We start from the raw sequence: 24,878 nt of genomic DNA, 5'->3' as shown, positions 1-24,878 counted from the left end.
GTTCTGATCTGCTAACGTGAACGCAGTGATTGCGGCCTTATCAGTTTCGTACAACGACCTCGATCTGCCATCTTCTTAATTAAAGCAATGCCCAAATAGCACCTAGGAATGCTGTTGATGATAATGTCGTCCTATCCATTTGAATATTCCATGTCAAAGTTCCAATTGTCTGTGGTTGTGGCAATGTAGGTCGAACGAGGTACGGGGCACCAGACTTGCCAAGGTATCGAATGCACGGTTGGCCGATGAAAAAGAAAGTGCTTTTCAGATACCAGGATTGCATGAAGAAGAGCAGAGAAAAACATGTGTTTGTCTCGTTCTTGAGGGGGAGTCTTGCTTTTGTATCTCTCACCTACCTCGACCTTTAGACATCCGTTGTGGGATAGAGAGGGATCTTCCCTCCCCATTGTCACCCATAACATCTCCCATGAACCGGGACTTTTCTTTTCTTTTCTTTTCTTTACTTCCTCCCCCCCCCCCCCCCCCCTCGCGACAAATAAGTCTAGCAGAAAACATTGAAGCATGCGCACATAATGAGAAGTCGTTTAATTAGATTTGGGAAAAAAAATAGAGTCAGGCTGACAGAGAGAGTCGGAATGAGACAGAGGGAAGGGAAGATAGAAAATGAGATAGAAGAAAATAGGAATGAGAATGACAGAAAGGGTGAGAGAGGAAATACAACTAAGAAAGTTCGACATTAAAGAACGAGCGCGCTACTTCCACTGTCTTGTTACAACGGCTAAGGGGCTCGGGAGTCAAAGGTGAACTTACGACTTTTTTTTGCACGGACGTGTTATGTGTTAAAATGTATGGAGAAATGTTATGACAGGAAAAGGTGTTATGTACTTGCCACATTGCATGATACCCTGAATGAAGATGATATCCTGTTGCCCCGTATCGCGAGGTGGTATCGCGACTGTGTTAAATATGCTATAGAATTACGGGTATATCGAAAGCCTTTCGGACTGACACTGACACGGAGGGTCATAATGAGCTCATTACTTGATATTGGTGTGGCAAACTTTCATTCTAATTCTATTCAGCATCAGGACTGAGAAATCGAAAACATTATGATACAGTTCATATTTTTTACGGGAGAGAGTCTCACACGGCGCTACCTGTTAATGTATTCACAATTTATTGGTCGGACAAAGTTTATACCAAACAATATAAATGGGCTTCATCATCTGCGTGAAACTCACAGACCCCGGCCAGTCTTTGTTTGTGTATTTTTCCTATGATATAGCATCAATCGATATGCTCTTCTCCTATCAATAAAGTATGCTAGTTCATGAATTAAACGCTCTCTTGGAAGATCAGAACGATCTAAATATATCGGGTTTTTTTTTTCTTTTCTGGGAAGCATGCATCAAAGCAGCATGGGTCAAATTGTAAAATTCCCTTTAGGAGTCATCAATTACCCCGTAAATGCTTACACCCTGAAAATTCGTCAAAGATTGAAAGTGCATGGACAAAGGACATGAAATTTACACGACTATTACCTGTTCGTTCCTGACTTTGAACCTAAGGTTGGCCGGAAGTGACGTCACGGATCTCGGATCGGCGTCCTTTGGATCCCAGTCTCTGTCTTTGACTTCGTAGATGCATCCTTTCTGGTAGTCGACCTCCAGCATCTCCGATGTCGCGGCGTTGTCGTTGCACCCCATTACGAGTCGATGTCGGCTATCTGGAAGCTGCGTGGTAAACAGGAAGAAATTCGTAGATGAAAACAAAGGCCCAATATCAGTGATTTAATTCATCCATATCGGATTACGAGTCATCACGCTCTACAATATATAAACTTGTGTTCAATATTCAGTGAGAGAGAACATGAGAAATTATGAAAACGACTAAATATCAAGACTAATGATTACATGCTCATACTTTCACAATGCACAAATAAGCGGGGAAGGATTTCCTTTTTCCTTTTTTTCTGCTGCAGGTATATATCCATGACTTTACGAAAATCATGTATATCATGTGCGTGTGAGTATGTGTGTGTGTGTGTGTGTGTGGGTGGGTGGGGGTACCGTTAATTATATGTGATCTATTTGTCTACGTTAACAATTAATGTTGTCTAAACTGGAAAGAATGTTGAGCTACGTTCTTATGACAGCAACTGGTGATTGTGAAAATACATTATAGTGCGGGTATATTACCATCTCTGCATGCAATAAAAGCTTTCAAAACCAACTGAGTCAACCCTCGAAATCATTATTGCAAAACAACAAACAATTTCTCCTGAATTTCGCTTAATCCGTTACTGGGTATTGACTGCACAATCTGAGGCCTTATTGCAATAACGATTTAAACGTATACGCCTTGTACTTTACTGTATACTCGATTCACACGCGGAAGCGGGTGAAAGTGTCACGCATTTGGAATTGGCAGCTAGCTCGCCTACCTCCTTGGTAGCACCATCTAATTACTCCGTCACTCTCCGCAGTGAATATTCTCGGTAAATAGTTGAAGGTTAACTTTCTAAGGTCACGCTTTAAGCAGGTGATTGGATACTAATGAATTAAATATTTATCTCATGAAGCTTCTGATTCCATTGTGATCAGAGCGACCTCGGTCAGCACTTGAAAGTTTAATGCAGCATGCGATTATACAGAATATGAACAAAAGTTCCTCGTGTAGAAATTTCATGCCACACTGTGAAGACTAAGGTTTCACTGCAATGTCATTTGGGCTAATAAACATTAAATAGAACATTTCAGGCTCTCCGTTTCAGATCGGATGATAACTGCCAATAAATCGATGTCGCCATAGTAACCACACTGTGTATGGATATCATCGATACACGCAATTCTTGTGACACCGAACAAACCGGCGGAACTGGCGGCATGTCCACAGTGACAGTTCGCCGGATCACTCATCCTTCCGCAATAAACTTTGTCTATCACAACCACGACAACATCCGCGAGCAAAGTCCAGAAGGTGACTTTACACAACCCAAGTCCCGTTCCAATGTTTGATTGCATTTTACGTTCTCGATGTTCAATTGCGGAAGTGCAAGTCAGTCTATACCCATGCTAATTATCACGTTTTCCGCAGAATACGTATCACGCACAGTGAACTTTTTATTTCACGCTGAAATGGAAGAACCAACCCAGGCTTTTGGTAATGGACTGCATGGCAAAAAGGGTCTTAGCATAATGGTACAATTCATGATTGGTTTTAGAGGGGAATTCGTTTTCACTTCAATCCCTAATTACCATCTGACGTGAGAGCTCCCGTTTAGTTTCAGCACATTCATACATACAAACCTATATATGAGACGATTGCATTCTGGAGTAAATTTGTTCACCGTGTATCACAAGAAAAAGAGACGGAGAGGGATGAAAGGGTGAGAAAATAAAGAGAAAGGAGAGAGATAGAATGGAGGAGAGAGGGAAGGAGCAACAACTTCACTTTCCAGAAGTGTCGAACATGAAGTCATCAGTACAGTTAAAAAGCCATTTCATTTCTTCTTCTTCTTCTTTCAGATCCCGGTACATTTCCTTATCCAAACAAAAGCGCATTTCCAAGAATTTCAGTTTTGACATAAGATTGAGACACTCAACTATCGATGATGAGTATGGGTTCGGATAATCCCCTAGTTGGCCAAATATAGCTCATTGCGTCATTATCCGGGATGTCGTACCTAGTCGGGTCAACGCATGGCCTGCTTGGTCATCACTGTGTGTTGGGGAGAATTTTGGCCGTGGTTTGTGCATGTGTGTGTATGCGTGTGTGACGTGACACGAAGATCATTCTCACCGGTCGCGTACTTGGCCTACTCGATGGATAAGCTGTCCGTATAAGTGACAGCAGAATACTAGTAACTTCCGGTTCATGTCCAATCCATTAATTTCAAACATGGGACAGCGCGCAATCCATAGGGCCGACGGAACTAATTGTATCGAAAACTCGAAACAATACATTTTAAACCTTGAAGTGTAATATTTTTCTCGTAAATCGCATTATTTCTGAAAATGTTACGCCGTTTTATGTCATTTTTCTATTCGATTGGCGCCGACAGCACCATTACTGAAAGGAAATCCTTTTGATTATATCAAGGAGGTACGAGTTCTCTCATACCTCCTTGATTATATCAGATGCTAAAGCTTATTTCCTTTTTTTTTTTTTGGGGGGGGGGGGGGGGAGTCTATGGATGGGAAGGCCGACATTGTAGCCCACCTGAAAAAAAAAAAAAAGTGCTCGACAGAAGATTATGTCATCTCCCCGTTATACCGTTCTCTAATCTAATACGATCCTAAACATTACCAGTGGATAAATTCGTTGGTTACAGCGGGGGTAACCACTAAACGCCTCTACCAAACAGTGCACTATGGTGAGTGAGTGTGAGAAAGTTTCCTGTTTACTCTGGACGTTCACCTCGTGACGTCACAAACGACCGCGTCAATGCGGCCTCGGGCTTGCACGAGAAAAACTTCCGATTATCAGCCAGACTTCACTAAAACCGAAAGTCATTATCAGTCGAACATTTAATGGGATAATAAACTGTATGCGTTTCTCTCTGTGTGTGTGTGGGGGGGGGGGGGGTCGATTGACCACTTTTAATAGCCCGGTATTGTTCACCATCTCGTGCAACCAACGCAAATGAACAAGATTAACGACCAATTGTTTCCTTGTTTTTTCCGCCCCTTGTTTTGGTTAGTCTATATTGGTAGCGTCATCAAGGAAGGATGTAGATCAAAGTAACACATAAGGGTAGAAAAATATAAGAGGAGATAATTTATGCGTGGTGTGAAACAATAAAAAATACACAACAGGAAAAAACACACTAAACATAACCTTTTCACTGTGATACAGTGTGATCATTGTTCTTTTTCGCACTATTCTTGGATAGCATCACACTAACTTAAAGTATCAATAATATGGAGTTTGAGAAGTGAAAAATACCAGTTCCTTATCTTTGTTGGTCAAACACTTTACATTAAAGCTTTAAAAACTTCATAAAGTTGTTCTTTCTCTCTTGTGAAATGACGTCACACACATACATTATATGTATATATAAGCAGATTATTATAGCAGGAGATTTGTTAATTACATCACTCAATTGTTTTAACCTTGCCGTATACTTCATGACTCGTTAAAGTGGAAAATCAGCAATTTATTCGAGAATTCGTTCAATAAGCCCGTGTTAGTTAAAGCTGTCGCCCTAGCATTCAATGCAGTTTAGCATTTGATGAAATAAATTATTTAATCTGTTGAGATTAGAGGGACAATGTAAGTAGTCCAGGGTCGAAGCAGGTCAAACACGTAAGAGTTGTTTTGTTGTTGTCATCTTTGATAAATATGAAAATTGTTAGTGCGCATGTGTGTTCGACACGATTAACAACGATCCTGCCTGTCTGTATATCGATCACAGTGACTCACTAACCCTTCTCGAGTACTGGTCTATAATTGTTGACTAAACACTGCCCCCAACCCAAATATTCCAGCACCAACATCATCATCATCATCAGCAACAACAACAACAACAACAACAGATATTCACAGAGATAACAGACGAACGATCAATCGGCTTTTCATAATTGCAATAGCGACGAAAGAATTGAATTCCGCTCGAACCATGCATAGCCTTCGCATTGTCTGCTTTCTGTTCCTTCGCAGGTCACATCGCGCGAAGAAAAGGCCCGAGTCCGGACGGGGAGGGAGAGAGTGAATTGGAACCTTCGCTGGGGCGCAAAACAAAATCGCTTTTTGAGGCGAAAACGCACACACGCACAAAAATATTCAATAAAATTCTTTCCAATTCATGCTCGGGCAGAGACAGAGGGGCATAGAATTAATGAAAGACATAATAGCATCACGCCTCAAGGGTATAGGCTTATACACGTCATGGACAGACTTAACAAGCTTTGCCCACTTTCCATTGGCTAGCAGCGTGCATTCTGTGAACTGGAACGGTATTATGGTGCTTGCCTTTCATTTGTATTTATTCATCTTTCTTTTCTCTCTTCGTGGAAAACTAAACAGAACGTGATGCTTTGGTAACAACAAAAAAAGGGTCCTAGTAACCTCTATGAACTCTTTGACTCGTTTTAAAGTGTATAATAAACATTGAATTTGGTCACAAACATCTTCCTTCTACTATTCGACTCGGCTCACAGATGGGATGAATGTCGCAAGCTCTTCTTCTACTACGACACAATCATGCAGTACTTGGCATGGCATGGCATTTTACAAGCCGTAATCTCCAGCTTCCATTTTTGATTACATTTGCAAGGAACATTTCATGTTTTCAAAGCACCTTACGATGGCGATAGAAGAGAAAGATATATACAGAAAGTAAAAAGAATAGCTTGAACAAACTCTTGCCTCCTTCTTCAGGAAATGAAACTGTTTTAATGTGACAATCTTGATATTAGAAGAAAGTATTCAAGAACTCCGGATTGCTGTTTTAATGAAAAAGCGTACCTGGAGGAAATCAAAATATAGAATTTAGAATTTTAAACGCAATATTTTCTTCTTCTTCTTCTTCTTTTATTTTTTTTTGTTTGGTTTGAAACAGACCCCGTCTTGAAATTAAAGCTACGTAAGTGCATGCAGTCGTTGATTCCCGGGGTTGATTTTCTCAACTTTTAAAACAAACACGATGGGAAAAGTTGACGGAAGAATGACTATTTTGTTTCTAAGCTATTGTCATTTGGTAGTATTTGTCTAAATCTTAAAGCAAAATTTGATCAGGAAGCTTGACAAAAATAAAGAGTTCAACTTTTATTCCAAACTCTCAGCTTTATGCAGTTGCTACGCGTATAGGCCCTACTGTGTAGAGAGTTAAGTTTGCAGACATGAACCATTGACTGGCGGATTAAGACGCGGCCTCTCTCAAGTGCCGCGATAAAGGTCTACTGTTGACTTTGTACAATACACCCCGAACCTAATAGGGCTGACCCATCCTGTTAGTCTTTTTTATTCGTCGGATTACAAGGCCAATGCCCTACCTCTTCCATTTTCTGGCAATTATCCTAATGAACGTATGTCCTTCTGCGGCCAGGCCACTAGAGATCTGCACCTCTTTTCATGCGTATTGTATGAACGAGACTTAAAGGCACGCCGCGGTTTTTTAGGGTGTAAATCGGTCCAGAGCCCGGTATTGTTTTTGGGTAGGAATTAAGTCCGTATAAAACTTGCTAACACCCTCACGTTTTCAAACAAAAACATGGATAAGATGTCTGCCCGTATACTGGGAAGAGATGAAAGGAAAAAGATTCACCTGTAAGAACAATATGCCATCGTTTTATGGCTGTTCAAAAGTGGGAAAAGAAACGTAGCATACTGGGTTCTTTTATCTCGAAGAAAGTCAAGGTAACGATGAAAGAGTTCTGGAAAAGAATAGATCGGCCCTGAATGGGGATGAACTGGGGGAAAGTTCATTGTGTTTATGGTCTATAGATTGGAGTACGTGACTGTAAAAGGGGGAAAAAGATTATTTTCCAAACACAAATGAAAAATCTGATTACCTCCAGGGCTCAACAACAATAATTGCGATTGAAATCCTCTGCAACATGCCCTGTAAATATGACAGTTCGTTGCTGTTTGTGTGGCATATGGAGTTCATGTTACTACTTGATGAATTTGTTATGAGTAACACTTTCCCGTAATATCAGTGTCTGTCCCATGAATGGACTCAATCACTTTCGCATGATGAAAAGGTGTCTATTCAAATCAACGCAAGTGAAACCTCAGAGAGCAGGAGCGAGTATCGTTACATGCGAAACTCGGGACTGAAAGTTCAGAAGTGCTCATAATTGCTTTTCCCTCGTTTGGTAATTTCCCCACTGCGAATGAATAACATTTAATTACATGAATATTCAAACGACGTCATATCAATAAACGTCATGTCCATAGACAATGATACGGTTTGACAAAGATTCTGTCTGCGATATTAACAATTCTCAATTTTCTATTTTCCGCTTTTTACGCTCTTTGGCATCTTTAAAGACAGGTGTCTGTATTTTCGCCAGAAATTCACCCCTTCTATAGAAATAATGATAAAACACGTAAATCTGTAATTCTTAACAATGAACCATTGAGCCATACAATGAGTTATTAATGATTTAGTGATGATCAGAAAACTGCCACGTATAAAACAGTCCCCGAAAAAGAAAAAAACAGCGAGCGATTGCATCAATGGTGCTAAAGACGATAAACTGTTCAACCGTATACGATGTAATATCATGAAGATTGAAATCAATTTTGATTTCAAAATCTAAAAAAAGAGATTGAAATATAGATCTTTTCTTTAAAGGAAAGTATATGTTCCCCTTTAAGATGCAGAAAATTTACAAAACAAACAGTTTCCATACTGATGATATTCAACGTGCTAAATCAAAATAGTAATTGCATTAGACCAGTTTCAAATGGACGAAATACCGGATTTCTACATGTATCACCATTTCTATGTATGCGGTAACCGTGGGCCGTCTTTCCTTCCCTTCACGCAGGACACATGCTTCATTGGAACTGGTTATTGCTAATATGATCTGAATTTGCCGAAAATAATTGTATCATTGTTATGAATTATAACAATAGTGAAGTTCAATAAATTCAGAAACATTACACAAAATTAGGTAGGATTGATAATAAGAAAAGAGATGTGTAGCATTGTACGCTTACAATATCAATTCATGTACAAAATATGGAAACACACACGCACGAGACTACTTTCACATTACGATGAACAGTAATCTTCAGCCATACGTTACTCCAAGATTCGTCACCATTACAGACATTATAAGAATGACAACAAAATACGACGAATACAGCCAGCTAAAGAGACAGCCTTACCTTAGTCTCAAGCACGGGGTAGCTTGGGCATAACGCCCGACCCACGCCCGCTAGGTAATATAGGTCTCGCATGGACAGAGAAGGCGGTGGCTCTATGATCACCATGTTGTAAATCTGTTGAAAGTCACGTTGGCCGGGGAAGGGAAAAGTTGTCGGGGAAAGTCCGTGGGTGACCCGAGCTCTTCGATGGCAGGTCTGCCTATGAAATGCTCTCGCTGAATCTACGCCACTTTTTGTATCGGGGAAACAGTCTACTCGCACCGCGTCAGCTAAAGCGAAATCCCTTCCAATCGGAGGAACAATACCGTGCAGTAACGTCGTCTGCTTTCGGACCGCATTCGTGTGTGCAAACACTTCGCTCCTCTATTCATAAAATCACGGGGAAGTTCAAAGTCGATTGTATGGGCGCGAAACACAAAACACGACTCACTGTGTAATCGTTACCAGCGGTGTCCTCTCATTATGTCCACACACTAATCCGAGTTAACAAAGAAGGTGAAGAAAACACTGCCAGCGGTTCTCTTTTTATCTCCACCGAAACAATGGGCAGATTAACAAGTATCGAGAAGAGAAGAGAAATTTGGTTATCAAACATTGATGTTACCAAGTTGTTTACTATTAAACGTTGCAGAGAGATTTATATCCGTTTTTGAGCCGACCGACAAACCAAGACGTATGTCCGGTGTGTGTATGTGTGTGTGTGTATGTGTGGTGAGCTGTGTACACGGCTAGTTGGACGAATGGGGGGAGTTTTGTGGGCGTGACTGAACATTGATGAATGATATCAAAGGAGGAAGGCTCATTGGTCTAATACGGGTTACGTCATAACAAAGGATTGTTAGCCCATTGAGCGCTCTCTCCCGTATCAATAACTTCTTCTAATTCTAGTAACCTTAGCCAATTGTAAACTTAATGTGACCCTGAACTGCAAGTTGCGTTCATCGTTTTGTTCTTTTTCCTCTTCCTTTTTCTTTTTGGTCAACCTGAAAAGCTGGTCGCAAACATGCCTCTATAAATAAGCGTCCTTCCAGGTTAAGTTAAAATCTGCTATGAAAGAAGAAGGGTTTACATCTGGTGACAATGGATGTATGTACACAAAGGCTTACACAGAGTAAAAAAAAAATGAAACAGGACAACAACTTTCCAAGTTTTAATACTAGGTAAGAAATGGGCCAAAGTACGGTCAATCTGCAACTTCAATTTTATTGTGTTCGTATCAATGGATCCTGAGAACAAAATCATTATATCATTAAATAAGTTTTTTAAAAAGACGGCTGAATCTATCTATCAATTGATATCTATATATCAGTATATATCTGTCTATCAATCTATACATGCATCTCTCTCTATAATAATCTGCATACACCCATACACCTCTCTCTATATTAATCTGCATACATACACATATGATAAATATAAAATGTTTTCAGAGAAAAATACCCGAGAATGATAACGTTTTTTTTTTCATAAACCTTAAAGAGAGAAAAGGAAGTTTCTTGCCACAATCATTGTCGCTAAAGAGAGCTCCTTTCGCACGTAAAACCTAACCCTAGTTCTGAGACGGGAAGAGTGTGCCTGTCACGCTATATGTATTACACAATAACTATTGCTACTTTTATTTCCGACTGTACACGTTCATCAAGCCAAGTCACTTCACTCCGCGTTCCACGGAAGTGACGTCATTGAATTCCAAGATTCTGACAAAATGCTGGAACATTCTTATCTCTCTCCCTCTCTCTCGTATCAATGATGTCACACCTTTTAAACTTACTCATTCTCTCGCTTCTCTCTCTCTCCCCTCTCTCCCTTTCTCTCTCATTATACTCACAGACACACGATTGTTTTTCATCAAACCACAAAGTCTCGATCCACCGCTGACAACAGCGCCAGGGCCGACTGGCTCGCTCGCCAGTCCAAAGGTCGTACTTTCTTTCCACGAAATGGAAAGTGTGTCCGACCGCATTTTGCACTTCCGGTGATAACCCCCTAGATGAGAACGCCTCTAGCGGTTGCTATGCTTACGCTATACTTATTCCACCAGCCGCTTTCCCCGATTTCTTTTCTTTTTACCGGTGTATGTGTCCGAAGTGAGTTTTATTGGGAAATTCTCTTTTTTAAACTCTCAATTCTTACGCATCGACACAACTTTTCTACATGAAAACATTGTCCTAGTTTGGTTTTTTTTTTTCACAATTGTCAAGACAGTGTTGTATATGAATAATGGAAACTTTGCTTTTGCTCTGATTTGAACGAAATCTTAAGAGTACAGTCTTTTCAAAATGAAAAAAAGAAAGAAATACGTGCGGCGCCACATTGAAAGCTTATCCTTCGTCAATGAATTCATCTTCAATTTTCGATATTGATTGCTACTGTTTGTCTTAAAAGAAAAGAAAACATGGTTCGGCTTTGTTGTTGTTGTTTGTTATAGAAATGCATGGCTTTAACTCTTTTCTACTTTCTAGGCAAAAAAAAAAAGAAAGAAAAAAAATCAAATGTTCAGTTATTTAACCTGGATAATCTATTTCTACATTCCAAAATCACGCTGTCAAATGTTTACTGACTGCAATCATGTTTTTGAAGTCCCTTATGTTAATTGACACTACTGATGATTAATAAATTTTGACGCAATCTTGGCTGGAAAATCCCACCTTCAGAAGTGTAAATGACACCTGAATAAGTTACGCTATACATAAACAAAACAAACTTCTAAAAGGACTTATGCAAAGACTAGCGGATGGCAAACATTTCGCACTAAAATGGTCGAACCACAAACCAATGTACTTTAAATGGCCAAACAGAGTGGAAGTGAGCAGGTTAGTCCACTGAACGACTCCAGTGGTAGTGGGATGTGGTGAGAAAGTCTTATAGTGGTCACTACGACCATCAAATGCCCGGATGTTTGTCACGAAAATAATGATAATGATAATGATAATGTCGGAACCAACGCGAGTGACACTTGGGACGTGTTTTACGCGCATGCTTTTAATTTCTTTCTGACACGAGGTAGTACACAAGCCGCAACAGGCATAAGCCTTTCGATGTCATAGACTCATACAAGGATTATCAATAACTGATACTAATTGCAGGTGTATTTCGTGATGTGTGTGAGCTCCAATTCAGGTTGTATTTGTACACGAACTTTTGTAACCTCTTCAAAACGTGCATTTCTCATGATGTATTCAAATGTCATACAAATTTCATATCTTGAAATCGTGTATATTTCACGATCTGTTCCAATCGTATGCAAATTATTCGTACAATAAATTATGCAAATAAGCAAACTATATCTAACGCTCTTTGGGAAGTCTATACCACCCTCAGTAAATTATACGATACACAAATTTATATGACATTTTGGTATATGCTCTGCTATTGTTATGTGTTTAATTGTCTCACTATGAAATGATTATATTTTCGGGGGCCTAAGTAAATGTGTGTGTTTTTTTTTTATTAAGGCTTCCCACTTTGGTTCTTATGACTATACTACTTACTTACCATTTGTTGCAAATGTTTATGCTATTAGAATAATAATGATACGTTTCGACTATTTTTGTGCGTCAAAAAAGACAAAATGTTATTCACGGTAGTAATCACTGCAACTCAGTTATCAGGCATGTTTGTTTCTTTGTTTTTGTGAACACAAGTTAAAATAGATTCAAATCAAATCACATTGAAATATGCAGCAGGTGAATAAATAAACAGGCTAAGGTATGGAAGGTGAATAAATTTGCAGACTTTATGAAAGTCTTCAAGTCCAAGAGGAGTTACTCTAGTTTATTGCGAGCCATGAAACCTGATAAAACATGGGGGGGGGGGGGTTATAAAAGATCGTTTCGAAAGAAATGTATTGACTTTATAAGCAGCCATCTACATGCATGTGATAATATCTTAAATAAACACTCCATTGCGTCGGCCCTGTTGCCAGTTTCCCGGCTTTTTAAGGAAGGGGGAGGGGGTGTTTGGTGTTTCGCAATACGATTGATCATTGCCCTAGTAAACACAGAAAGTTTTACACCTAATGTTTCGCAATATAATTGATGATTGCCCTAGTAAACACAAAAAGTTTTACACCTAATGTTTCGCAATACGATTGATGATTGCCCTAGTAAACACAGAAAGTTTTACACCTAATGTTTCGCAATACGTTTGTTCATTGCCCGAGTAAACACAGAAAGTTTTACACCTGTTATGTGTGTATGTTTCGCAGCATTGGTCATTACACCTTTGCAAACACACACGATTTTACACCTGTGTACCTTTTCTACATCCTACTGTGTGTAATTCTTATCGAAAGAAAATGATGTGAATCTATCCATGTATAGCTATAAACGAAAAGGAAGTTTCTTCATGGGATTACGTTTCCTAACTATATTGTTAAGAATACCGAATAAAAAACAAACAAACAAACAATCAAGCAAGCAAATAAACAAACAATCAAACAAACAATATGTCATTATTATCTCTGGAGAATTATTGCGCAAAACTGAAGAAAACGCTCCCAAAGTAGGCGTAGACTCTTGGGCTGAATGCATAATCCGACTCGGAATACTGTGAACACGATTGACATAAAACGGAACTATAATGCTTCCCTCAAATAATGCTTGCGCCTTTCATTATAGCATAAAAAGAAGTCTGGGTTGCACGTAGTTTACCTTCGGGTTTGCATTTGAATACACTCAGGTAGCTAAAGGATGATTCCTTAGTTTAACATACGGGAAAAATTGGAGTGGACACAAATCATACAGTTTAAGATTCAATTTGTGTGCCTGCGTTATGTGTCATTATAAATTATGACAAAGATATCATTAAACGACAAACTTTATGATTGCCAAATTAATATCATCTCATTCCTAACGCTCAAGGAAAAAGGATGTTCAAAATATACATGATAGCACACTGTATGCTTTGTAGAATACATAATAATGATGTCCATAACAGATACAGTCATCTTGAATGAAGAAACTCAGATTATTCGGCTGAGTTCTATACTTACTTATCTCCTGTCATAGCCAAGTGCTCTTGTTCAAAACTTTTCCTCCTATTGATAGAATCAGTTATGACCATGCTGACTATAAGATTAAAAAAATCGCTTTGATATAATAGCAGGTGATTTTATTTTCTTTTCTATTTCCTGATACCAAACATGCCGATGTGGTTGATATAGCTAGGTGTGCTATACGCTTCACCACTCATGTGCTCATATTGTATTGCTAGGCATCCGACGACAATAGCCAGGCGGAAGGATTTCTTTTTAAGGGGAATTCCCGGAACGTATCTCGGGTGATGAAAATTGATATTGAATTCTGAACGGATGAGACATTTGCATCGATGGGCATATAGAAAAAAAAAGTATTACCCTTCTGTGATCTTGTGTAAATGGGTGGGGTAAGTGAAATTCCTTCTCTCCGCTCATTCGTTTAAAGGGGATGGCTAGTAACCGATCAGTGGGAATCAGTGGGAATGCTGAGGGTAACTGTTCCAATCCTTGTGGGATTCATTTAAGAGTACATTATGTATCTACTGTTGTGTGAAAATTATTTGCTTCAGAACAGTCTCATATTCAAGTAATGTGCAGATTAATGCCCCGTCACTGACCAGGGACGCTTACCTGGCAGCATTAAACTGCACATTACTTGAATATGAGACCATTCTGAAGCAAATAATTTTCACACAAGAATAGATATCTAATGTACTCTTAAATGAATCCCACAAGGATTGGAACAATCATCCCTCAGCATTCCCACTGATTCCCACTGATCAGTTACTAGCCGTCCCCTTTAAGTGTATTGCTGTATCCGCCTTGTATGTGTGTATGTATGTGTGTGAGGATGTGTGTGTGTGTGCGTGTGTGTGTGTGTGTGTGTGTGTGTGTGTGTGTGTGTGTGCGTGTTTGTGTGTAAGTGGAGCGATGTGAAACGTGCGTAAATAGTATCTTTCTGACATCAAAAGAGGAGGTACAATGTGTTTGTGGGCGAGGGAGGGAACCCGACATTCGGCGTTTTTAGGGTAATACTCTACTTCAAATCAGCGTTCATCTCCTGTTATGCAAAAAAAATAAAAAATTAAATGGTTCTTTTTTTCTGACGTATTTTCAGAGTCACCCCATTAGCTGCGAATTATTATCAAAACTGCAATTGAATATAGGCCCTATGTCGTGTACATGTTCACTCTATATATGAAACAATAACATTCGTGTAAGCAGTATACTGTACAATAAAAAAACACAAATCAACGTAAAAAACAAGATCAACATTTGAGATTACAGGCTACAAATCAAAATCCCTAACCCCAAACACAGAGTACGTGATGAACCCTACAAAACCCTCTTTTTTTTTCCTTCTTTCTTTCTTTCTTTCTTTCTTTCTTTCTTACTTTCTTTCTTTCTTTCTTACTTTCTTTCTTTCTGTCTTACTTTCTTTCTTTCTTTCTTTCTTTCTTTCTTTCTTTCTTTCTTTCTTTCTTTCTTTCTTTCTTTCTCTGTCTCTCTTTTTTTTCTTTCTTTCTTTTTTCTTTCTCTCCCTCCCTCTCCGTTTTGACCATGGAACGAGGGTTAGATAAAACAATCCGTTTTACCGATTACAGGTTGAAGCCCACAGTTCGTGGAAAATTCTCAACATGTCGTGATTATCACGAAGCGATACTTTCGCTTATGACACAAACTCCATATTAATATAAGGATCTCTAAAAAGTGCAGTTGCATTGAACTCGACTATAGTTTCGCTTCAGCGAGATGGGATTATCCTCTCGTCTCCGTTGCTGGTTGCGCCAAGGTTCGTTTCTCCTGGGGTGGTCTTATAGATTGTCGTCTATTTTTCTCGTTTGGTTGTAAGCATTATTTTTCAAAAGGAAGCAAGGAAACGTGTGTACTTTCCAATGACAGCTAAACAATGTGTACATTTCTGTTTAGAGCATTAGACAGCTGCTCCGAAAATATCTAATCTGTGCTGAAATAAAGCAACGACTCTCAACTTCAGTCGGTGCAAGCAAGATTTTGCTACTTCTCGGCTATATCCTACCTCCATGACCTCCGTCTACAAGGTCTAGCCGGTGCACAGTGACTGACTCGATTTCGAAATTGGAGCTCTGTCGTGCAACATCGTACCTCTTAATGACATCGTACTTTGCAGGGGGTACATCCAGAAATAGGAAAGTTACGTGATAAACGTTGCAAAGTATATTAATTTTGTAACGAGACATCTCGGAAATGCATAAGATTTAAGATACATACACTTACAAAATAGGATGAAATAAAAAGGAAATTGTGTGGATGTTTGCAGTTTCCGTCACGATGGCGTGGGAGGCAACTGGACCAAAACTTGAACGATTACATGTGGGTAGTAAGTGTCATTGAGGGTCGTTTGACAATTCCTCTGTAGCTCATTACCCTCCATTGTATTAAAATGATTTTTGGTCCTAAATCTCTCTTGTCGGTGGTCCTATATAGGCCTACAGTCTTGCGTGTGATTGCGCCACAAGAAAAAAATCCCATAAATTATATACATATTATGTCACCGCCAAATTTTGTCGGAGAAATTATGATTTCCTAAATGTATTCATTCATTTGATAAACGTGAATTTAATGACAATGTTATATTGGAGAAGGATACTTTTGAACTCTTTAAATCTACACATACTAAAAAAGGAATAGACAAAAAAAAAATCCCTTTTGAGGTAAGATAAGCTGTAAAACAAGAGAGGACTGAGAGGGAAATACAAACGGTGGAAGATGCATTCAAAAACCTCAAAATCGGTTCACTCCAGATATATTATATTTGAAAAGTTTAAATGCAAAAGCAGATGATATCCATTTCCCCACAATTTCCTACATTTGAGATAAAAGACGATCAAAAACAAAGAAAATGGGAAAAATATAATGTGTTAATTTCAATAATATCTTCAAAAGATTTCTTATCATATAATGAATGTAGTTTCAGTAGATGATATTTCATTGTTCGCTATTTGATGATTAACTTACTCTGAAAAATTCGAGCATGTCGTTCATCTGTTGCATTCAAACTTTTTCATGTTGTAGTCATAATGTCGGATGAAACGCTTCACTTAAAGTGAGCTCTGTGGCGCAGAAAATCATTAAAAAAAATATGACTACCCCTAAATCTTCGATTTGACAGAAACTGTCCCAGAAGGCTGAGCGATAAGATGAGTCATATATCCCTGGCTCAAAGTTATTATCTCCAACACCGTGTTGAAGATCTTAAGCACGTTAATGTCAAAAGATTAAAGTTGCGCGTACCTGGTAGATGAAGATTTCTTTTTTTTCTTTCTTTTTACCAAAGCACACTGCTAGCCATCTCTGCGACGTTAGTTCAAATTGCATCGAAGCGTTTGATTAGTTGATTAATCAGCGTGAACAATGATTAACCAGATTGCCTCGGTAGATATCAAAGATGTATCGATGATATATTAATCACGTCGACAATAGCGACTACAGGTAAACACACCAGATCTCGTGTAAGTTACTATCTCGCAATTCATGCTTGAAATTGAAAACAAATCGCAAAAGATGCTATCCACGATTTTATCTCTCAAATTATCTAACGTGCGTGGCATGCACACAATGTAATGTTTGCGGAACAGTTTTTACAGTCGTATGCGGAACACACATTAGGGCTTGCGTCCTTAGACCAGATCCTTTCTCCTTTAACCTTATATTATTCGTCTTAAAACGACACACGACGAACAACCTATAATCCGGAACGCTACAAAGGGGGTCGGTGACAAATTAACCATGGAGCTACTAAGCTCCATGAATTAACCACCGCACACAAGAACGTGCGTGTTTAGCGGTGAAGGGCCACAGAGGGTAGCCGCTATTGACCAGTCGAGTGGCCGCATTGTTCGCGGAGAGTTGCGGCTCCCGATAAGGGAGGCAGGCCGTTGTCTTCCGATGAAGTGGATCGCCCGCTTTCTTTCAGCCAACACAAGAGGTCGTGTTTGAGGAAAGTTTTATCGCCTCTGTTCAATCACTGAAAGGACACAGATTCCAAACTATCATAAAGAAGCTGTCGGCTTTCTGACCCCTTCCGATCGCCGTGTCATGTTTACCCGGCCTCCCCCTTGATATTCAGGCAAGGTTAGCGGTATTGGCTTTCCCAACGTTAGTCTTGGTATCGATCAAGAATAAGAATTTGTTAGAGACGGCACATTGCATCAAATTTCATTTTCTGAGGTCTGGGTTCTGTTTCATAAAAAGATGCAATCCAACATATTTGAGTTAGATATGAGCCAATCCGAAGTGAATAAATGTTTGATTTCTATACCTATCCTTGATTTCAACTTTAATGCAACAGGGCCCAGTGTTGTTCCGATTCATTTCGGTCAAAGTTTACTCTGCATGTGAGCCACAGATCTATAAAGTAACCATTTACGATAAATAATCAGATGTTTATAACAATCCTAATATTATGGATAATTGTTTAAAAAGGAATACTTGTGCGAGAGTATGTCGATTACAGCAGACAGAGTATAGAGAACATTTTAAAGCCACTATAAACTATCATTCACCTCTCATTTATGGGTCGTTCATTAGTTGGACTCTATAGGCTTACTCATTGTTATCAAAATAACCGTAGGTGGATACTCGACACAAAACGCTTAAATTTTATTGAATCATTCTTATTAGATTAAAGGTACTGTTTACCTTTGGGAACAGTGATTTTAAAAAAATCTTTGGAGTTTTCACATGTGTAGCATATGTGTTTTTTCACATGTGTAGCATATGTGTTGGTCAGTTGTATCACAAAACATCCTACCATAATGTAAACATTTTGCAATAAAGCCTAAAATACAAGGAGATATCACTATTTTTCTCACTTAACCATAACTGTATACGGTTTAGTCTAGGGACAAATTTATTTTGTTATAACTATTGTTCACATTTTGTACATCTAACAATACTTAATATTGATTATACTGATTGACTTTTTTCACGCGTTGTTTCTATCCCTTTCTCACATTTTAGAACTATTTTGAAGCACTAAAACTTGGTTTTTGTTTCATCTGCAAATAGTAAATAATGCCTTTAAGTAAGCAGAGCTATCTAGAAGAGCAGGGCCTGCAAGTCTTGAAGAGTCTATACCTGTTTAGGTAAAACCGAAACATACAAACAAACAAACAAACAAACAAACAAACAAACAAACAAATTAAACATTTCACAAGAATTATGAGATCAGCTGCTAAGTCACACGACTGAAAGAGTAAAAGAAAATTCTCAGTATCCCGTAGACCCCAGATAAATACTTCATATGGGAGGCATAAAGCTATCTGCCTTTAATTTCAGAAAAACAAAATCATAAAGGATACATTATTCGTCTGCGGTTAGCCCGCCCCCACTTCATTCACCAACTTATGTGTGTACAGATTATGTCAAAATGACATTTTGTCCGAGGTTATCACTCACCTATCCCATACTATCATATTTTCATTGACGGGTTGCTTATAAAATCAACAAAGCAACACAACATTATTTATTCTAACCCTAGATACAGAATGTCTGTTAACTCTCTGCGTGCCACATTAAATTCTTGTTAATAGGTATGTGTGAAATTTGTGCATACTAGATTCATGCACGCCAAAAGAGAATCAGAGGAAGAGGGGGGGGGGGGGGGGAGAAGGGCTACACGCTCTCGTGAGTTTTAAACTATTTTGTGGTGCCCCTCGAGGATATGTCCTTAACTGAATAGTAACGACCTCTTCAAAGACCATACCTTACAACAATACTGTTGTTCTCTACACCACTCCACTCTCTTTACCCGGTAAGATAGGTCAGTTCACCCATGTACTTCAAGTAATGCCTTGCAATTGAGCTGAATTCAATTTATCACCGATGGCCTGGCAACGAGTCACTCAATACTGCGGTATCTACCATCTTAACTATCAAAGCTATTCATTTCAACTATAAACTATCAACCTGCTTTACACAGTTGGGATTTAATGTACTTTGCATTAGCTGTTGCCACATCGGGCAAGCCTAGCGCAAGGTTTGCGGTTTCCAGAAAAAAATTCTTGCTTTAAAGGCATAATACATTTAGTTTGAATAGCCATCTGGCCTATTTGGTTCTACTATCTACCTTGCATTGAATTAAAATAGTGGGTAACATGCTTTGCCTCATTTTGGGTTTTCAGAAGTTGAGCCTCAAGCCCTGATATGAGGGACTGCAAAATTGTGTGTTCTTTCAAAAAAATCTCATTTCTCCTACGGGTTTTCCCACGAGGATGATTTCTGCTGAATCTGATTAGCATTCATTGTGAAGATTTTATTGATAGAGTTATTCGTAATTGTGTTGTTGTTGTTGTTGTTGTTGTTGTTGTTGCTTATATCTCAGTGTGCAAACGAAGCCACCTTGCACTGGGAACAATCACGAAAAACAAAACAAGACAAAAGAAACAACACAAATAACTCTCTTCTTTGGCCCTTTATCTATGATGCTATATTTCAGTGTGTACGAGTATCTTAGACCCCTTCCGGGCGTTGCTATGGTGACCACGCCCCTGACTTGACCCTCAATGGAGCCATTTCGCTCCAACTGAACCGTCCTGTTTCCCTTGCCCCCAAAGAATGATGCGTGGCAATTTCGCATGGAATGTGATCATGTTTTTAAAAAGAGAAAATTGAAACATTGATCTTAGATACTGGACCCCATGAAAACTGGCTACACCAAATTATTGCTCCATTATGTTCCCATTTTAGGCGTACCACTATCCCTATTAGTAACAACTTGCACTGTCGTTATATCTGAAAATATCAAGCTATAGAAGAATTGTTTGCACGATATCTGAAGGAAGATGAGTAAAATTTACATGCCTTACCCCCCCCCCCCATCCCTTCATACCATGTGGACAATTTTACATCCCATGCATGCATGTAAACAATGTTTGTCTAAAACCGCCCCATTTGTTAAAAAGGAATATGACCATGGAAGGGGAGACAAAAGAGGGATCAGAACGGAAGCCGAAGGACGAATATCAAACGGAAGAACTTAAGAGAACCTATTGACACGGGTGAGCTGAACATAGACATCTTACCACACGAAAATGAGACAAACATTGTATTTCTACATGGTAAGTACAAAAGATGCACTTCTCATGCACTCGTTGCATTTTTCCCTCTGTGAGAGAACGCGAGAGAATCTTCGAGAACATTCTTTTTTTTTTGTCCGGTACGATAAATTGTATCAATGTTTCGAATTTCACGGAACCGAACATTGTTCAGAAAATGTAGCAGAATAACCGTATGTAGTACTAGGTGTTTCAAAAAACATTTCCCACTTTTGATTCTTAATAATTCATAAACTATATATCAGATAACACTGTCATTGATATGAGTAATAGCTGAATAGTGTACAATTTGGTTGGAGGTAGTTTGAATATGAAAGCATAGATCAGTTTCATGAAATCCATGATTAATTTCACAGTTAGGTTCCAGATTTTGCTCTATTTTCAACCCTCTGTACAAAATTTCACTTTGCACAGGGGTCAATGGGTGTGTATAGGAGTGTGTGGTTAACACCCTGACAATGGTCCTAAACAATGGTTAGGGTTTGAATGCTTCATTATTTATTCATGAGAAATTCCACTATCACAACTAGTCTTTATTCAGCCTCTGGCAGTATCTGTGTAAAGTCAAACGCCTAGCTGCCGATACTGTCGTTAGGTCTCGACAGTGCTCTCCCTACTTCTGAAAAACGAAATAACAATGAATACCTTCTGTTCTATCGTAAACATGGTAACAGGAAGCAAAGAAAATCAATTAGAGTATACACTTGTGTAAATGGAGCCTTAGATAAATCTACAGTGAAACATATCGCCCCAATGATAAATGCTGCAGAACTCTTTACTAAAGATGATTTCTTTTTATCAAAAAGCGAAAAATTTGTCAGACTATTGAATTAGTAGACAGTTGTATTAAAATGAGGAACTTTAAATCATTTATGCTTATTTATATCCCAAATCTAGTGATATGTGAAGCAAAAATTGAAAATGATTGCCAGCTGGAATGGAATGTGGTGTTTGCAAGCACATGGAAACAAATGCTTCCTTTTTCCATGTGCATGCATTTTACCCTTTACCGTGCATGAATCCAGACTAGCAGTGCCCAGGGCAATCCACATGAATTATTGATTAAGCATTCATGTGCCTGGGAGCCCGAGACTGACGCCTAGTCAACAGGTGGTTCAGGCATGTCCATTGTTCAGGGCCATTGTCAGCACACACTCACATACACATCATTGGTTCCTGTGCAAGGTTCAATTTTTGTACAGAGGGTTAAAATTTGACCAAAATCTGAAACCTTACTTCAAAATCAATCTTAGATTTAATGAAACTGATTTATGCTTTCACATTCAAATTACCTCCAACCAAATTGTACACTATACAGCTATTATTTATATCAATGACAGTTTTATCAGATGAATAGTTTTTGAACTATTAATGCTGGAGACGAGTCACGAAGGTAGTCCACGCGAGAGCGTAGAACAACGCGGCTGCCGAGCTATCCGATACGAGACTGTTATGCTGTCTATAGAGCCACCTGTGATGAAAAGTTTGTGAAACGGTGAATGATGTGCCAAATAGGATCACTATACCTTTAAAAGGGCATTCCAGACGATTTTCATAATTTCACATCATGTAGTACATAAATCGACAGATCCATGTATACATTTGAGGATTTTATTGTGGTCCTTGAGCAGAGAAACCATACTTTGAAAAACCTAAAACAAATTACACTGAACAATATGATGATGACATAGGGCTCACATATTTCAGAAATGTAGCAGTGTAATTCCATTACAATACCGCTTGCTTAACAAGTTCACCTGTGTATAATCTATGCATGCCTTTTTTGAACTGCTTCCTTGAGCCCCGACCCATGCATTCTCATGGTGAGTCTGCCATGGCATCATCCTTGTTCATTGCAATTTGTTATAAATTTTGAAAACATTCTTATTCCCCAGCCCAATCACTACAAATTCTGAAACTCTGTACTCAGAATAACGAATTTATAGTTGTTCAAATGTAAAAGTCTGAGAATCATTCCGAGGTCTCCTTTAAAGTTGACAAAGAGGTTTGTCGGCGACCACAAACAGTGTCGGTCTTGGTCCTCCGCGCTTCGTGAAGTAGCTCCCCCTCTCTCCAATCATTGAGACAGAAACAATAGAAACCGAATGTGCTGAAAAACAAGAGTTTCCACAAAAGAGAAAAAAGAAAAAAAAAGGTGATGAAAATGCTTAGATATTTGTCTTCGTTTATTTGCCCAAATGAGGATAACAAGTCGTTTGGGACGCAACTGAAAGGAGCTACACGCCAACCTGCTCACAAACTTCACGGTTAATGGACCCTTCACATGCGTGGTATGCAAGCTGAACTTTTTCCAAACTTTGTGCTATTGTGTACCTCACCTGGATTGTAAACAATGCAACATGGTGAAAGGATTCAAACTTCGCCCTACATTTTACAGAAAGAAATTTGGGCAGAAAAAAAAAGTTATTTTTCATAATTCTGGCAGTAAGCCATGAAGAAGTGATTAACTTGTTTTTCAAAGATGTTCTCTTTGCGGAAGCATAAATACTTGATTTCATTAGCCGCGTTACATTGGCTCTTAGCACGCTTGAATACCGAGGCATATTGGGGAGACTGGTATTTCACAAGTCTTCCGTGAATCTTTGTGCAAGTAGTCCATGGGCCAAGACCCGAAAAATGGGTTGTTGGTACCATCTGAGGTGGCACAACCTTTTTGGTGTCAGTTTGTTTGTCGGGCATAGATATGCTTATCAAGCTATGGTAGCATTTCCAAATGAGTAGCTTAGTCATAATAAATGATTTTTTAACCAATTTGGTCTCGTTTTTATATCCCTATACTTCTGATTCCAAACTAACCGCTATACAAAGAAGAGCACTGTCTTCTGTATGTCCACAGGTGTTCTGTTGTAAACGCGGTGCGCTTAGTCTTTATTCAAGGCAGCGAAGGGAATATCCAAAGGGTTATGATGTCCACAGCTGTCACACGGTGCGCTTAGTCTTTATCTAGACCAATGTACCGTTATCATATCTAAAGTTCCTCATAAAAGGGATTATCTATACTGTTTTTATACTACCCTATCAACAAATACATCGGTTTTAAACAAAAATCACTCTGTTCATTTACAGTATTATTCATTATAATGTATCGTAGTGTACCGGTACATTTTTTTTTTGCATTATCTTATATTGTTGGATGGAAATAAAGCGACATTTGCGTGGTATTAGCGTTTTCACCGTAGCGTTTTCGCCGGAAAATGATAAATAATTGAAAAATACGATAACATTTACGAGGAATTGCTTTTGTTGTTGTTGTTGCTTTTAGATAAAAGGATATACACTGTATCATGCGCTTGGATATTCCCTTCGCCGTCTAGAATAAAGACTAAGCGCTGTGGACATCATAACCTTTGGATATTCCCTTCGCTGCCTTGAATGAAGACTAATCGCACCGCGTTTACAACAGAACACCTGTGAACATACCATAGAGCTGCATTTTACAGCTCTATGGTACATACAGAAGACAGTGCTCTTCTTTGTATAGCGGTTAGTTTCGATTCAGAAGCATAGGGATATAACAACGAGACCAAATTGGTTAAAAATTCATTTATTATGACTAAGCTACTCATTTGGAAATGCTATCATAGCTTGATAAGCATATCTATGCCCGACAAACAAAATGACACCAAAAAGGTTTTGCCACCTCAGATGGTACCAACATCTGGCCTGGCCCATGGACTAAAGGGAGAATGAAACTGCTGAATAATGGAAAGCAGGTATTGATGAGATGTTGATTTCATAACGCTCTTATTTGTGACAAATATGTAGCATCATGGTAGAGCGTATAAAGCCCTAGAATCATGTTAAACTGGGAAAAATCTGTCCTCAAGTTCGGCCCATTTCGGATCAGATCTTGGACAAGATGAATTCGGTCTCTATTCACCCAGGTGTATACTCAGGTACTGGCAACCATCGTTTATTAAGCCTTCGCGTGCTTTGAGTTCTTATTGGCACAAAACGTCCCATAGCTTTGAAAACACTAT

At 38.9% G+C, this 24,878-nt stretch overlaps 1 protein-coding gene across 2 annotated transcripts in view; it reads right to left on the bottom strand.

Moving 5' to 3' along the window:
• LOC139717763 (PR domain zinc finger protein 1-like) overlaps positions 1–24,878 on the bottom strand; it is a 54,284-nt gene that overhangs the window by 6,692 nt on the left and 22,714 nt on the right. Inside the window, exons 1-2 of one of the 2 annotated variants that reach the window (XM_071629265.1) lie at positions 8,803–9,231; positions 1,503–1,694 (exon numbers count right to left, since the gene is read on the bottom strand). In XM_071629265.1, the coding sequence (XP_071485366.1) occupies positions 1,503–1,694; positions 8,803–8,907 (297 nt within the window). In that variant the 5' untranslated portion in view covers positions 8,908–9,231. Of the gene's footprint in view, positions 1–1,502; positions 1,695–8,802; positions 9,232–24,878 lie in introns of those variants that run through there. The other variant, XM_071629266.1, reaches the window with a different exon arrangement.

This window comes from Diadema antillarum, unplaced genomic scaffold, assembly GCF_040938485.1.
Source record: "Diadema antillarum isolate AM-2024a unplaced genomic scaffold, OU_Dant_1.0 scf00000082, whole genome shotgun sequence".
NCBI classification, from domain to species: Eukaryota; Metazoa; Echinodermata; class Echinoidea; order Diadematoida; family Diadematidae; genus Diadema; species Diadema antillarum.
The sequence above is the reverse complement of the archived record's forward strand: the minus strand, read 5'-3'. Positions and strand labels throughout refer to the sequence as shown.